This window comes from Vigna angularis, chromosome 5 (genome assembly GCF_016808095.1).
Source record: "Vigna angularis cultivar LongXiaoDou No.4 chromosome 5, ASM1680809v1, whole genome shotgun sequence".
Lineage (NCBI taxonomy): Eukaryota > Viridiplantae > Streptophyta > Magnoliopsida > Fabales > Fabaceae > Vigna > Vigna angularis.
In genome coordinates, this window is record NC_068974.1 from 34,644,399 (window position 1) to 34,661,318 (window position 16,920).

Genomic DNA, 16,920 nt, shown 5'->3' on the forward strand with positions numbered 1-16,920 from the left:
AATGAAATTATTTTGACCAATTTCCTGTGGATGAAAAAATACTACTAAAAAATTGTATTAAGAAAAGTGTCCACAGTAATTTATCCGTCCAACCCTCTTATAATTTATTTACAGAAATCATATTTTTTTTTCCTTTCCTACATCTCTCTTTTTGAGGTGTGCACCACAAAAGTTATTAATTATATAAAGATATTATAAGAAACCTTAAATGCGATTACATCCGATGGCTAAAAAGGAAAGATGCAGGAGAGGGTCCTGGTCCTTCTTTCTCCAATCAATCTCGTGCAAACAAAACATGTATTCAGGCGTAGTCAGGCAGGGAGGCACATCTGATGGCTAAATGTTATAAAATAAATAAATAAATATCAACGTCAAATTGTGATGAGGCATGATCAACAACATAACATTCAAGAAAAATGACCAATTTAAGAAACAATATCTTTGATTTAACTGTAGGATCTGATATGGCTAAATCATTTACAGGTTATTGCTCTCCGCAGAGACAAAAATGCTGATATAATGTCCCACCAAATTTCAAAGTTTAAACTACCATATTCGAATGAACAACTATACAATAAAAGCAGCAGTATACCCCCAGCACACCCTCTTTGAAAATTGATGGGAATAATAGCTCCAGCTTGGTATACAAACATGTCCTAAGGACAATTTAGATAGCAAGCACAAAGAATCATTACGACCAACATCCTTGTCGATGGGGTGGGTGCAAGCATTTTTGGGAGGGTAACTTGTAGCTCTGTTCCACCAGAGATGCCTTAGACCACATAAATGTATTAACTGCCATTTCATGAGGACCAAAAATGCCTCTCAACTTTCTTCAGTTAATAAATACGAAATCTGGTGTTAAGAAGAGTACCTAAAGTTTTTGAGACACAAGGTCTGACCTTACTCTGAATCTGAATCAATAGAAAGGTACAAGCGACGCCTTTGGCGAGGAAATGAGAAAGGACTATCTGACCTTTGCCTACCTGGCCTGTCAGTTCTGACATCATTCATCCCAAGGAGTAAAGAAGCTGCATAGAGAGGAATAACCAATCAAGAAAAGTAACGGAAAAATAAAAAATGTCAAAACTGCATTAATAGTCAGTATCTCAGAAGTAAAAATGCAATTATCTGAGATAGTGAGCAGAAAAGGGGAACCGAACACAACGAGGAAAGTGAGGAGAAATGAGGAAGATGCAAATGCATGAAAGATATGAGGAACACTGACCTCCTCAACTTTGTTTAGAGGTTAACATGCTCGATACTATCTAGTATTAAAGTAACCATTCATACTTTCCTCTGGGTAAGCAAATTATGAGCATTTGACTGATTTTAGGAGTAGAGTTCTAAAAAATCAATTTTCTGTCACAAGGATATGATGCAGCAGCAGATTAACACAGCCGTATAATGTATCTTGACAAATCCACAACTAAACATTTGAAGGTTTCTAACCATTTAACAGAAGGTATAGCAGTGCTCGATGCAAAGAAACTGAATACCCAGCTCCCAATCCTCCTTCATAGCCCCTCAAACAAACTTGATATGAAGCTTAGGAATGTACTAAAAATCACGCATGAAAGAATTAAACCCACCATCTCAAAAGACTTAATATATTCCACTTATGATTGAGACAAAAAGATAGCAGAGGCACGCAGGTGTCCAGAAAAGAAAAGCCAATAAAATTTTAAGAATGCATATATTGTCCACAATATGTAGATAAATGTAAATGCTTATTTTATTCGCCTAAAGATGTTTTGAGAATATTAAACATCTACTATAAACTAAAAAATATGAGCAAACAAAATATTATGCACTCAATTTTGGATGATTTTAGAATTTTATGTATACTATCAAAATGATATTATACCCAAAAAAAATGTGTATAATCTATATTTAAGAACTGAATCTGAGCCAAATTTAATGTTCCTTTGGAGATTTGAATTTTTATTGTATTGTTGACAATCTATTTGCCTGTATATTTAGAATCTAGAAAATTTAGATGAATTAGGGAAAACGTGTACTACATGTATTCTTGTAAAAATTTGATTTTCACATTTTTTTCTGATTTTTCATAATTAGAAATTCTAAAACAAAATAATTCAATCCAAATAAATTTGGATTGATTTGGATTTAGATTTTGAACCAAAACATATCTAATGATATAATAAATATATATATATATATATATATATATATATATATATATATATATATATATATATATATATATATATGTATATCTTAGATGAATTGTCATCCCTTAAAATCAGTCTAATCCAGCTTGAAATCCAAAAACATCCTTCATAATATGGGTTGAGGATAATTGACAGTGATACTCCCAAGAGAAACTCGTGAACCATTCTCAAACTATTGATTTTATTTCTAACGGTTCAAGAACAAATAATTTAACACAGAAAGATAATAGAAATACTTTCTAATGAAGGGTGTGATAACATGTATTTAATGAACACAGCTAAACTAAATCTTTGAATTAAGATACGCAAGTAATATATTTATTTACAAAATTGAAAAACTTTCATGTCACTTATCAAGGTTTTGCTGACATAAGCCCTTTTGGACTGAAGATGAATAGTCATAATAAAACTAGAAACTATAATATTTCAAATATATAGGCTTACTATCTGGTAAACTTCAAAACCGTCAACCAAATTGTCCTTTTAAGTATTACTAGGATGTGCAATAAATATTCCCAGACCTTAAATTTTCAAGGCTAAATGTTGTGTTTCGTAACGGAATTTATATTTTAAATGAAATTATTTGATAATTTGTTATGATAAAATGTCACATCAATCTACACTCCAATATATCTTGGATGGTATATTCTTACATATATAACAAGGAACGGGGACACTTTTTATTTTATAAAAAACTATTTATTTCTTTTACTTTTACTAATTTAAAAAGCATGGTCAATTAAGCATAAAAAAAGAATATGGCCAATTCTGCTTCACTAATATTTTTTATTATTCTCGCCGTTGAAAAAGTGCTCCAATCACCACCAGCTACTCAGTAAAAAAAGTAATGAATATTCTGATTCAGCAAGGTCAGAGAAACGAACCAGTATCATCCAAAGTATTTGTGCCAACTTCTCTGGTTGGGATTTGATGTCTAGAATTCAATCCATTTTGAGTAGAAGCATCACCATTATTACCACCAGCACCACCTCCAAGACTAAGGGATATCCAATCCTCCTCAGTGCAGACACCATTAGCCACATTTGCCTGATCTCTCAATTCATTCTGCATGGATGAATCTGCTGGTCTAGTGGGGAGAAAAATCTGAAGTGAGGGATCATCACCACCAAATGCTAATGGATTGTCCACCAAACCACCATTCAAATCAGCATCCAACCGACCAGCAGAGGAATCTTGCAAGATACCACCAGATCCCAAAGCAGTATCAGGAGCTAGTGCATAACCATTTAGTGATGACGAGCAATTCACAGGACCATGTTGCAGATGGACCAATGCATCTGATACATCTGCATCAGATCCAAATAGTTGAAATCCAGGACCAGCCTGCCTTCCAGAAGGCATAGACCACAGGGAAGGTATCCCAAAATCATCATCATTGGGAAAGAGTCCTAAGCATGAATTTCCACCAAGATTATGATCTTCAGCATACGAATCAACCATTACAGGAGGCTGTACAGAATAACCATCTGTAGCATTATTTGGGTTGTTCCTATACGCAACTGGAGGAGATACCAAGAGATCATTATCCTCTTCAGAATCACTAAGAACAATAACTTCTGCACCAACCACCTGAGCAGAAGTGCCATGTCCAGTATAGTCATATGCTAAATCAACATTATTGAGACACAGAGAATCCATTTCAACGCCATTTGCAGTGGAATAGTCAATATGCCCGCCACCACCCTGATTTACACTAGGATCATCACCATCCCGGCCACTTCCAGTAGCACTGCTGCTCATTGGAATAACAACCTGTTCGGGATTTCCAAAAATTGCTTTCAATTTATTACCAGAAGACGTGTTTGTGCCCTGAGGTTTACTGACTTCCCAATCTCCATTGCGATTTTTCCTGATGCCAAGTTTTAAACCAGTTGGAGTGTCAAAAACCCCTTCCTGTTTGACCTGCTTCAATGCCAATGTATCCACTCTCTTGAAATCTCCATCAGCTGAAACGCATGGGGATCCATCAGGAAGATGCCACTGTGCTAGACTCCCTAATTCCTGGCGTTCACTTTCACCCTTTGTCTTCACACGCCAAGAACCATCAGGCTTCACCTCAACCTCTGTAATTTCCTCGCCACAATTTACCATCTGTGCCACCAAATCAAATTAAATAATGGCTACATATTTTTTCAAATAGAAAATTATGACCATTAGAAACTATTATTAATTTTTTAAATAACTACCATAGAAGTGATGCGATTGAAATAAGGATCAATGATGATATTCTCCAAAGCATAGTTTTTGAGACATATAGGACATTGCCACTGTAGAAACAATTCAGTTCATCAGCAGAAAAAAAATCAGAGGGGAGTAGACAAATCATGCAACATTTGGAATCTTGCCTTCCTTGATCGTTGATTTATTTCCACAAGAACTTCAAGGTCAAAGCAACCCATGTGAATACAAGGTTTGAATCTTCCAGCAATCTTCATTCTTGAACCACTCATCTAAAATTTCGCCAAAATATAGAAAAACTGTTAGTAGGACTTCATGAGTTGCCAAATAACCCATCTATTAATGAAAACCATACAGGACAACGAAGGTTGACACTGAAAGTATCTGAAACCACTTCCAAATCACTGTCACTATCAGCATCACCATCTGCGTTTCCGCCCCCAACACAACGACACACCCGTGCAAGAGCGTCTTCAAAAAGCTCACCATCAGACTCCTTAGGAATTAAGTTTAGGATCTAGAAAACAAAGCATCAAATATTAAATAAGTTTGTAACAGTAGCAAAAGGGAAGCAGTTTTTCGTAAAACATATTCACAAGAAAGTAGGAACCAAAATCCAACACCAACATCTAAATACAGACTTGTTGGTTGGCTCAAAAGTTGTCAATCAGACTTCCAGTCTGTGTTAGTAACCAATGGACGGAGAGTTAAACCAGACACAAAACAAAAATAAAACCAGCAAACTTGGTCAAAACACAAACCAGATCTATTTATTAGTAATATTTATCAATATGCAAAAAATCAGCATTCTTTTATTTAAAAAAAATCTCATAAGCCAGACAATTTTGAACCAAAAAGAATGCCCAGGAAACTACAAGAAAAAAACTAAAATATTTTAGCTTGCTTTAGAATAGAAGCAACACTTCTTGAAGTTTTCCATAACATCTACCTCGGTAATATTTATCAATATGCAAAAAATCAGCATTCTTTTATTTAAAAAAAATCTCATAAGCCAGACAATTTTGAACCAAAAAGAATGCCCAGGAAACTACAAGAAAAAAACTAAAATATTTTAGCTTGCTTTAGAATAGAAGCAACACTTCTTGAAGTTTTCCATAACATCTACCTCGGTTAAGTATGGTTAGGTGCTATTCAAAATTGACAAGAAAGATAACCATAAACCTACTTAGTTTTGTCAAGTTTTAAGAAGAAATCAACTAAAAGGGACCAACATTTGAAATTCAGGCCCAATATCACACATGGAGATACTTCAATCGTTATCATTCCAATATCACAAGGCTAAATTAAGAAACCAACAGTACTTCAAAATATTTAGCTTATATATTTGTCAAGCTTAGAATGCAATCCACCTGCTGCATGCTGCGCCTTCTAACAATCCGAACCCCTAGACAAAAAATACGAGCATCGCATCCTGTTAATGAAATCTTATTAATTCCATCTTTTGTGTACGGCGTGATCTGACAAAGGAGAAATACAAAAGGATATTGAATAAATCAAACACAAATAATAGTATATGAACTTTTGTATGGCAAATTTAAATAATTATACAATTCACAACTATAAATAACACAAAACATACAATTGGGCCATCATCCCGACCATTAGCTCCAAGCAACTGTGAACCAGGTCTGTTAGTTGCTCGAACAGGAACACCTGTACAAATAAAAGTCAAACCAATTGAAATAGATTTCACTACAAGGGTCTTACTTTAAAAGCACTGCTTCCAGGTGCATAACATTCTGTGAAAAGTAAAACCAGACTGCCAACATGAAACCAAATTCATTAATAGTAGGGATAGCACGACTTCAAACATACCATTGACCTGCAGGTCTGTATATTGCGGCCATTGCATCCTGAACGGAACCTTGTCGTTTAGGAGCATACACCAAGCCTACTTGTCATTTTTTTCAATAAATAAGTAAAAGCATTGCACAGAAGGATATACATTAACCCAACATGAACTGAAAATCCGAACCAACCTCAACATCAAATTCTGGTTTGGAAACCAAGTCTTTGTCTGCTCTAGTAAGCTGAAATGTTCTTTCCACACTCTGCACAGGGTTGGTTCTGAACAATTTAAACAGGAATATAGTTAAGTTAGTCAAGCAAAAAGCCACATTGAAAATTAGATTTTAAACATAGACTAGATAATTATTTCACGGGGTCACTAGTTTTTGTATTGGAAAGATATGAAGTTTACTAGACTAGCACCACCTAATAAAAACTTAGACAAACACGGAGAGATGCAAAAAAAAATAAAAATAAAAATAAATAAGAAAAGAAGAAAAAGAAAAGGAGAAAGTCTTCACTTCTTAAGCTATGTTTGGTAATCAGTTTAAGATGCTCCAAACTCAGTTTGGAGAGTAAACTGAATTATGTGACATGTGTGATTACTCTCAAAAGTGGAATTGCACTTTGAAATTTGGACAAGCAAGACATGGTTTGCCTTCTCAATATCAGTTTGCAAACAAAATTTTAACCGTACCTAAGATTGCAAACTTTAGTCCAAACATGCACTTAATAATAATAGGTTACTTTCCAGAGTAATTCAACCACAGAACAGTATTATCAATTGTGGAATACGGTTAAAGGCCAAAATTCAACAATATAAACATACCATTGCAACCTATGGTAGTACAAAAAGCAAGCCTTCCTCCAAAGTTGACTATGGGGATTGGCAAAAGAATTTGCCATGGCAACCGCCATATAACAGCAATGTCACTTTAAACAAAATTCAACAGCTAAAGAATTTTAATTAACAAAACATGCATAGTAGACTGCCTCAACATTACAACCCCTACAAATAGTACGTAAATCATCCAAAGAAAGCAAAAAAACTTATCATCAAGTCAAGGAACTTGCACTTGTGCTAAAAAATTAGAAATTGACACACCACTCCAAATAAAAGAAACAAGCATTCAAGCCTGAATGATGAGCATCTTATTCTCTTACATGCAAGTTAAGCAACAAAAGGTACATCTAAATCCCAAGACATTCCATTTGTAAGATGAAGAAATCAATTACACCATGTATAACACCCACACAATGTACTCACCCATCAGTTGGATTACTGGTTGTTGTTAACTTCACAGGAAGTAAAGGGTGCGCCACTGCAACCCAAAATCTGCAACAGAGAACAGAAGAAGGTGCAAAGTTAACTGGCAAAAAAACAGAAAAATACTAAATAATAGGATGCATAGACTATCCTTGTCAATAATGACAGAATATAACAAGATAAAATGAAGGAAGAACATCCAATAAACAGAACAGAAAAATTATAGCCAAATTGATAATAAGCATATAACTCAATAATCTGAGACAGAAACTCACACTGTAAAGAGTACCTCTAGACATAACTAAAAGGCAAGATACATGTTTGGATATGATTAATTTTTGTGGGGTTGTGGAGGCACAGGCTTTCTAAAAAGCTAAAAGCTAGAATGATCGACAAACTTATCAGTAATAAGAAGACCTTTTCCTAAGCGGGAAAACTTTTCAATCAAAAGCAAAATATAGGAGCTCATGGTAAAAGACTATCAAAGTATTTTCTAGCTAACTTTTGTTTTCCCATTTTATACCCCAACAAATTCATTACTTTTAATGTAAACTAACCACAAGAAATAACTTATAGCCCTTAATATATGATTACAAGGTAATTCTTTTATTTGTTTAGACAATCCAAACAAAAATATCTTCAAATCACTTTAAAACTAATATACCAAACAAAACTTACTTCCATAATTAATTATAAATTTATAACTTACTGAAAAATATCTTTTCTACAACTAACCTGCTGAACAAACTAAAGATACAATACTGTTGCCATATAAGAACAACTGAATCAATCAAACAAACATTGCATTGAAAAGTTGCAATATTGTGATTTGGTATCATCTCAAAACTATAGAGCCCAGTTCACGGTACCAACAGAGTATCGTAACTGAAAAATTGTAAATCATAAGCAAATAATATCAACCACAAAGAAAATAGCAGACAAACTCTTTAACATTAAATTAAAAATAAAAAATTAAGACGAGGGAAAACTTTCAAACAAATCATTATTTCACATCTAGCTGCTAGATAAAACAAAAAAGAAAAATTGACTTACGGGTCAGCACGAGTGAGACGACATAGTTCACAATAAAACTTATCAGGAACTGGTGGGATGCCTTCTGTAGGTTTCTCTGGAATAATAACGCAACTGATGTGCTGCCACACTTGGCATCTTGGATCATCACACTGCAATACGACAAGGAAAATGAAATTCCAAAATAATCATATGTGAGCAACACATTGGATATCTAATGAAAAGTGTGCCAGATCATCATATTGGCTAAATAAATCCTATCTGTTGTAGATGCATACAATTCTTTAGATCATAAAGAAAGAAACATATCTAATGCTACACCTTGACCAAATCCTCTGTTTCCAATCTACTTCCACATAAACAGCGAATCTTTGTATCTGGCTGGAAGGAATCGTCAATTTCACCTTTCACCTTTATACTACTACTATCTGATGCCCCCTGTCCCTTAGATGCTAGATCAGTGGCCCCAGATATCTGCATTTTCCTGCAAAATAGGAAATAAACGAAAGTTAATAAAATAAAAGTTAACAAAACAAGAGACAAGAAATTACAGCAAATATGGAGCACTATAACTAGCTTCAACCAGACCTAATAGTAAGTTAACGGATCATTTACGTGAACTCAGCCAAGTGTGACTGCATGTTTCCGAAGCATACTAAAGCTAGAAAAAAATATAATACAGAGTGCCGTTTCTAACACTGACCTATAGGTATCATCAACTAATTTTGCCACCTGTTCCTTTCCACCAGCATTCTTCTTAGCCCACATTTTTGAAACTGGGAAGAAGAAAAACAAGTTGCTTAACTAACAGTGGAAAGAGGAAAGATCACATGAGAATGTATTCCATGTATAAAAATCATTAAATTTAATAAGATGCACAAGAATTCAAATGCATTATGATTCACTGAACTATACCACAAAGTGGGCAATAATTCCCAGAAAATATAGAAAAATCACAAACCAGCTTTAAATACAAAAATGATAGAAGTGAAATAAATAAAATTTGGGGTTCATATACAAGCCCAGGGTAAAACAAGCAGCATCAATAAAAAGGGAATTAATATAGGAGCAAATTAAACAACTCTTAACTGTTTTATACCCTAATATACAACATAAAATGTATTTCTTCAATGATATTTAATATTCTTTTAACTTAATATTATGTTCAAATTTTCAATATTAAATTGTTTTATTCAATTATTATACTATTTATTTTCAAATTTTGTTTATATATACAAACACACACACACACACACACACAGCTCATATATGTGTAATAGTTCCCCTTTAGAAAAACCCAGTTGCATGCTGACTCAGTATGATAGTTAGAACTCTGGTTCTCCCTCCCTCCCTCTCTCTCTCTCTCTCTGTGTATATATATATATATATATTGTACCGACATTTGAAACGATAATATACTTATTAGGCTTTAAAACTTTTGCAGAAACCCCTCTCTATGCTCTTACATGGTATTAAGAGCTCCTTTTTACAAGGGGCCTAATGGAAACTCAACCTTTAGTTCCAGAACCTTCTGTCAGAGATTCTTCTTTGATGGTACCACTACCCTGAATCCACACACTGTCTTCTTCTGCACTATCCACCTTATGCATCGATCTCCATTAAGCTTGATGGTAAAATTTTCTTGCTATGGAAACAGCAGGTTAAAGCAGTATCAAATTGCATCATCTTTGTAGCTTTGAAGTTATCCCTCAGATCCCAACTAAGTTTTTACCAGAAACTGATTGCGAGCTCAATATTGTCTCAGAACACTACCAAAAATCAGTGAAATTCAAGATCAGATGTTCTTTTCTTGGCTTCTTTCATCTTTTTTCTGAATCAATTATCACTCAAATAATTGGTTGCAAACACTCGTGTACAGTGTGGGAAAAATTGATAATTACTTTCAGAAAATTTGCTAGCAAAAGCCATGCAACTATGAACCGAACTCTGTACCACCAAGATATCAAATAAATATATCAATCTTTGAATAGCTACTTCAGATCAAAGCAGTTGTGGAATCACTTCTAGCTGTTTTAAATCTTGTCTCTTATCAATAACAAATTTGTACAGTCCTTGCTGGTCTTCCACAGGAATATAATTCCTTCATCGGATTGGTTCATAGGCGAAATGACCCTTTGTCAATTGAAATGTTAAGTCTCTTTTTACTTGTGCAAGGAGCTCAATCTGAGAAGTTTCAGTCAGGAGTTTCCCTGTGCTACTATAACTATGAACATTGCATAGGCATCCACTGTAGAACGCAACTCACCCCTCTGAACATATGTAAATGTCACTATTACATAATATATAATATTGCATAATATATAATTATTGAGAATTAATAGTCTTAAAATTTTAAAATATTCTTAAATATTTATAGAGTACTCTATGGTTACATAAAAGTATATAATACGATTATTCACAAAAATCCCTCCACAATTGTAGGACTGCTAGGGATGGAGAGTGACCCATTTTGGGTTGCAGGTCCAACATCCATTTTTCACCATCAGCTGCCACATCGTAATCCACTATCTTTCAGAAAAAGCAAAACGTGTCCAAATCCTACTACAGCCCCATACTTAGGCAGAAAACACTCTTTGCTTAGAGGTTGTCAAACCAGTCATTGAGATCACCTCTGCCTCACAGGAAGTTACCGTTGTCAGTCTAACCAGAGAACAAAAAACCTTTTCATGCCTCCACTTCTGTGGCAAAAATGACCACAAAACATGTGGCTACCATCAAAACAGCTCATTTAGAGGGTCAGGGTGCCACTTCCGCTACCCTGTGATCACAGCACTAATGTGTGTGATTAACAACTAGATTCAATGCATATTTCTATGAGCATATATTGTGTAAATTTTCAATGTACAGGCACAATCACAACCCGAACAAACATTGTGAAGATAAACTAAATGTATTAGATAGAATTAGACCCAAAGGTCGAGTTGTGTGTGTGCATGTGTATAATTTTACCTTGTTCATCTGAGAGCACAGATAATATTCGATCAACAAGATCCTACGAAAGAAACACCGGCATCATTACATAATACCAAAACTCCAAGATAGCAATCTAAATCCAGAAATTAAAAGGAAATAATACATGGAGACCAACCTAAAATACTAAAACAACAATGTAAAAGCCTAAAGGACTCATCACAGAAAAAACCTCAAATAAAAACTGTAGACATGGTACTATTTTTATTATCTCACCTGCTTCTTCCCCTGCTTTGAAAGGTGCAACTGAGTGAGCACATCTTTGAGCTCTTTAATACGAAAATAGTTCAATTTTTCCTACAAGAGATTATCATAAAATATAATCGCAAAAGTCCAACATTAACACAACAAAGAACCCAATACTCAAATATAAACACAAAAAGAAATCAAATATATCACTGAAGTTTGCAGAAGTGATGCAAATGAGATTCAAGTGTATCTATATGCCAAAAATACATAGCGCAGGACAAAAACTGAATAAGTAAAGATTATCCAACTATGGAATTACATTGCCCACAAAATAATCTATCACAGCATAAATAATATCAAATCAGAATACTGAGCAGTTAAAATCACAGGAAAAAAATACCAGTCACAGAATAACTAAATAATACATCACCAAACCTATAAAAAAAATACAAATCCAATAATTGAACAAGGCCCCGTTATGCCGTGAAAAGTCCTCCATTGACCGTGCAAACAAACAGTTCCAAAAATAAACAATTGTCTCGCTACCATATTTAATCTCTAAATCTCACAAACTGCTCTGATCACCAAAAGAAATCATAGTCATGTTCTGCATCAATGATTTATTGAAAAGTTAAAAACAAAGTCAAATTGCAATCCCGTGCACAATCAGCTAGTTCCGAATGAATTCTAGTGAAAAAAAAAAGTGATCAATTGTAGTATCTACACATCAATTCAGAAGGTGTGTTAGAGTCCATAAAGTGAAAAAGTGAGAGAAGCGTGGTATACCTTAACGCTAGGTACCAAATCCATGGCATCAAACCGAATAATTTGGTGGAAAGAGAATCAGGATAATCACGAAACCAAAAATCGACGAAGCTAACACATAGCGGCCCCAATAGCACTCAGTCTGTTAAAATCAAATTAAGAAAATAAGAATTAATAGAATTAGACAATTAGGGAAGTGTCGAAATTGGAAATGAAAGAAAGATAGATTGATCGAAGGAGGAAGCGGCGAATAGGAATGACTGACCATAGAAAGGAGGGTTGCGGATGGCGATTAGGGTTTGGAAGAGAAGGAGGTTAACACCGACTTTGTGTTGCACACGGTTTGTGTTGTGTGGCGTTGTGTTGGGGTGGGTGGTTTGCTTTGCGTGTTCTTTTGACCGTGGTGACTCCAAACAAAAACCAGAACCAATATCTTTCTCTCTCTCCACTTACAAAATTCGGACCCATTGCGGATTATCCAATTCAGTTTTTGCTGCAACACGTCCGGGTTCGGGTTGGGTGTGCTCACGTGCACAGGAAGCATATGTCGACCATATATCCTACATAAATAATAATAATAAATATTGAGTAAGGTGAACACATCAATGAATTCCAACTAAATAGGTGTTCTAGAATCATCCAAAATTTCATATAGTTGTTTTTATTTTGAGTTCCTGCTGAATTTTTTATAAATTATAATCACTTTTTACTTTAAAAAATGGGTATTTTATGTTTAATTTAAGTTCAATTTTATTTTTGAAAATATCTTTTTTAGGTTTAAATTAAATTAACTTAGAATTCTGTTTTATTTGTGTACTCTCAATCTTGAGTTGACCATTGACTCACCTAACCGATGCTTAATCATCCTCTGACTGACCTATGTATTTAAAACTATATTTCATATATGATATATCTCATGTAAGATTTATTAAATGTAAGTTATATGAGAGGACACGTAATTAAATCTGGTTAATGTTGTTAATTTTTCTTAAACCTAATTTTTACCATTAATTTGAAAATTGATTTAAAAGCGCGTTTTTACTGGTGTCTTTTTGTTGTGTTAATTTAATTTGACAGTTTTATCTTTTATTAATTTTTTTTTAAATGGAACATATAATTTATAAAAGTAGTCGTATAATTAAAAAAATTATATAGTAACTATTTCTCATATGATATCATAAAAGAGTATGTGTTTCTACACAATCTTATTTCATATTATAGTGTTATTAGCAAAAATATAAGTTGCAAATGTGTTGGAACGTTTAAAAAGTAAAAAAAAAAATTTAAACATTATAATAAAAAATTCAAGAAAATTAAATATATTTCTAAATGTATGTCATGTTTATTTTGTTATTTTTTTTTATGTATGATTGAAAGTTAGAAATAAAGAGTAAAATATATATGTCGTTTAACTAGATTTTTTGAAATAAATAAAAAAGTAACTAATTTATTTATTTAATAAAAACTAATTGAAAAAATAATATTAGAAATAATTAAATAATTTATATTCTTATAAATAATAGATATATTTTTTAATATTATTTTTATAAAATGGTACATATTTTTAAAATTGTATTTTTTTTAAATCAATTACTCATAAATAATAAAATTATGTATTTTTTAAAAAGTATTATTTAATTTTTAATTAATCATTCATAGAAATAATAATGAAATTATACAAATTATAGTTATATATTTGAATGTAATAAAACTATGAATATACATGTTTAAAATCTATATATATATATATATATATATATATATATATATATATATAATGAATTATATTGTTACAAATTATAATATAAAAATAACAAAGAATTCAATTTATCATGTGTGACTTGTTTTAAATCTATTATGAATATAATAATAATAATAATTGTAATATCCAAAATATATAGTATAAACATAAAAGAGTAATCGACATTATAATATAATAGAACAGTTAAGATTTTCAGATAAACGGTTAATCTTACAGTCATCCAAAAATGGCTATAAAATTTAAACTTTAAATACGTATTTCAAATTACACAGAACAAAATACATAGCCTGTCTAGGCTATACAGCTGAATCATCGCCCTCGAAGACCTGTTCTAAAGGCACCTCATATACCTCTGCTCACATCCAATGGATGATCATTGCAAAAGAAAATAAAACACAAAGATACAAACACAAGCAGAAGGGTGAGCTAGGTATACAAAGATCATACTTATTACAATAACACACATACATGCTTAATTCAAGTAAACTGGATCACAGATCATAACATGTTATACTTTAAACTTGACTCGTTCGGACTTAGAATGATTGTCGAGCTATGGCGAGTCGTGCACTCGTGGTGGCTTCTACTGCTTTGCAAAGCCATTGCCAATGGGTTTCACCCTACCACACTCACAAGGTTAGTCCGTTATCACTCACCTTGGGTCATACTGGAAGTACAAAAAACTAGGACCTCCTGCTACTCCTCACGACATGGTTCTCTCTACTTGAGAATGAAATACCATTGGAGTTTCATGATAACCCCCAAGACTAAGCTCCTGCATTCATTCTAAACTTACTTGAATCTCAACAAGATATTTACTTTGAATCACAACAAAGGACACCACCATGTATCCTCTCCTTGAGAATCATGGAATTACGTCCATTAACCATACTTGCACTTTAAACACCATTCATAACTCTTATATTCATACACTTTTACTTTAACAATATACATAAATCACACTTTACATCTCAAACAACATTGTACTAAAACCAAACCAAGATAAAGAACAAAAGAGTACATTATACTCAGATGATTCGCTTAACGCACCCTATTCGCAAGGCGAGACAGGAGTTGCTCGCACAATGACACCTTTCGCTATGCAAATTAACTCGCAGAGGTACCAGACTTCAAACCTATCGCATAGCGCACCCAGGTCGCTATGCGAGAGCCTAGACAGAGACTACCCCTCCCAAAGACTCGATATGCACCCAAACTCGCCTTTCGAATTAAAATATTAGCAGCTCCAGACCATCACTAGTCTCATAACGACAGGATTCGCTATGCGAATCACCAGACAGAGAGCAGCACCCTCCAGTCATTCGCACAGCGTTGCAACTCGCACAGTGAATGACTCAAACAGAGAGCACCCTTTGCAGGGACACGCTATGCGAGACCATTCACATAGCGAGTCTGCATAATCTGCAGAGCACGAGTTCTGCAAAATTATGCACTCACACACCTCCTTACCATTTTTAGTCCATTTTTCCAACTTCTAACACCTCTAATTCATGTTTTATACTTAAATAAACATGTCTAATTGATTCTAAACGTTCTTACTACAATTCTAAAGTGATTAACACTTCATTCTTGCCCTAAAGCACTAAACTCTTCATCTAAAAGACCCCAAATCCAATTTTTACTACTTTGAACATATTTTAGACCAGTTTGATGCTCCTAACAAGTCACAAATGACCTATTTAAGTTATCCCAACCAATCGCAAAAACCCTTGACTCCTAATTCTAACTTTCACTACCTCACTTCCTTGGAATGACCTAACAACTACTAAAACTCCAAATTTTCTATCTAACCAAAGTTATAATAGATTTCACACTTCAATCACTTTCAATTTGATCAATTATAGTAATTCAAACTCATCCAACTCAATTTCAAACATCTCAACACAGTTTCATAGATTTCAGTTTCAGCACAAACCATACCATATACTTAAGGCATAAAATATCACTCTAAAACAACACACCAAGTCAAATTTCAGCGTACATACATATCATACCACAAATTTAAAGAAGTATTCTAGCTCCCCTTACCTCAAGTACAAACTGACCAGCTCACGGAATCGTCTCTACAGTACCTTGCGCTAGAAAAAGACTTAACAGGACCCTACAAGTCACCTATTGGTGATCAAGAATAGCTCTTAGAGCTAGAGTTTGACAGCAAAGTGAAGAAAAACGTTTCTAATTACATGCAACCGACAGAATCACATGTTCTAGGTTCCAAAACAGTGGAGGAGACAGGAAGAACTACTTACAGGTTAGAATGAAGAAATTGATCGGTCAAAGACGGAGCCCTCTACGCCGTGAAAACTTGGACACCACCTGATCGACAATCTAATGGCTTAGCGAGGAGGAATGATAGAGAGAAGGAGGAGAACTTGAAGAATTGAGTTCTAGAGAGATATAGTAGGAGTAGGCTAATGAACCAGGTTGTTCAAATTCTATTTATACTATACAAATCTGGTTCTATTAGTCTAATACACTAATCCACTCTTTTAATCCCAATTTTTTAAGGTTCTCACAACAATAACAATAATAATAATAATAATAATGTTGAGACTAACTATTAGAACAATATATTAACAATAAAGAAATAAGAATCATAAAATGGTGGTAAAAATTGTAATACAAAACAATTACTGCAAATTTAAAAGCTAGATTTTTAGTGGTATTTATTATAAAAAATATTAAAATGT

At 33.6% G+C, this 16,920-nt stretch overlaps 1 protein-coding gene across 6 annotated transcripts; it reads right to left on the reverse strand.

Moving 5' to 3' along the window:
* Positions 1 to 126: 126 nt before the first annotated feature.
* LOC108340292 (E3 SUMO-protein ligase SIZ1) lies at positions 127 to 12,876 on the reverse strand. 6 transcript variants are annotated; one of them, XM_052878328.1, is made up of 18 exons: positions 12,713 to 12,875; positions 12,469 to 12,589; positions 11,710 to 11,790; positions 11,473 to 11,515; positions 9,206 to 9,278; positions 8,824 to 8,986; positions 8,524 to 8,654; positions 7,471 to 7,539; positions 6,395 to 6,482; positions 6,231 to 6,306; positions 5,995 to 6,068; positions 5,765 to 5,872; positions 4,750 to 4,911; positions 4,562 to 4,666; positions 4,403 to 4,483; positions 3,080 to 4,307; positions 875 to 1,031; positions 127 to 336 (listed from the first exon to the last, which is right to left on the reverse strand). In XM_052878328.1, the coding sequence occupies exons 2-17, from the start codon at positions 12,490 to 12,492 to the stop codon at positions 904 to 906; spliced, it is 2,634 nt and encodes an 877-aa protein (XP_052734288.1). In that variant the 5' UTR covers positions 12,493 to 12,589; positions 12,713 to 12,875; the 3' UTR covers positions 127 to 336; positions 875 to 903. The 6 variants fall into 6 exon arrangements, 5 of the variants coding, with proteins under 5 accessions (XP_052734288.1, XP_052734289.1, XP_052734287.1 ...); XM_052878329.1 differs by lacking the exon at positions 127 to 336 and adding an exon at positions 425 to 795 and having other exon boundaries at positions 903 to 1,031; XM_052878327.1 differs by lacking the exon at positions 127 to 336 and adding an exon at positions 425 to 795.
* Between the last annotated feature and the right edge of the window lie 4,044 nt (positions 12,877 to 16,920).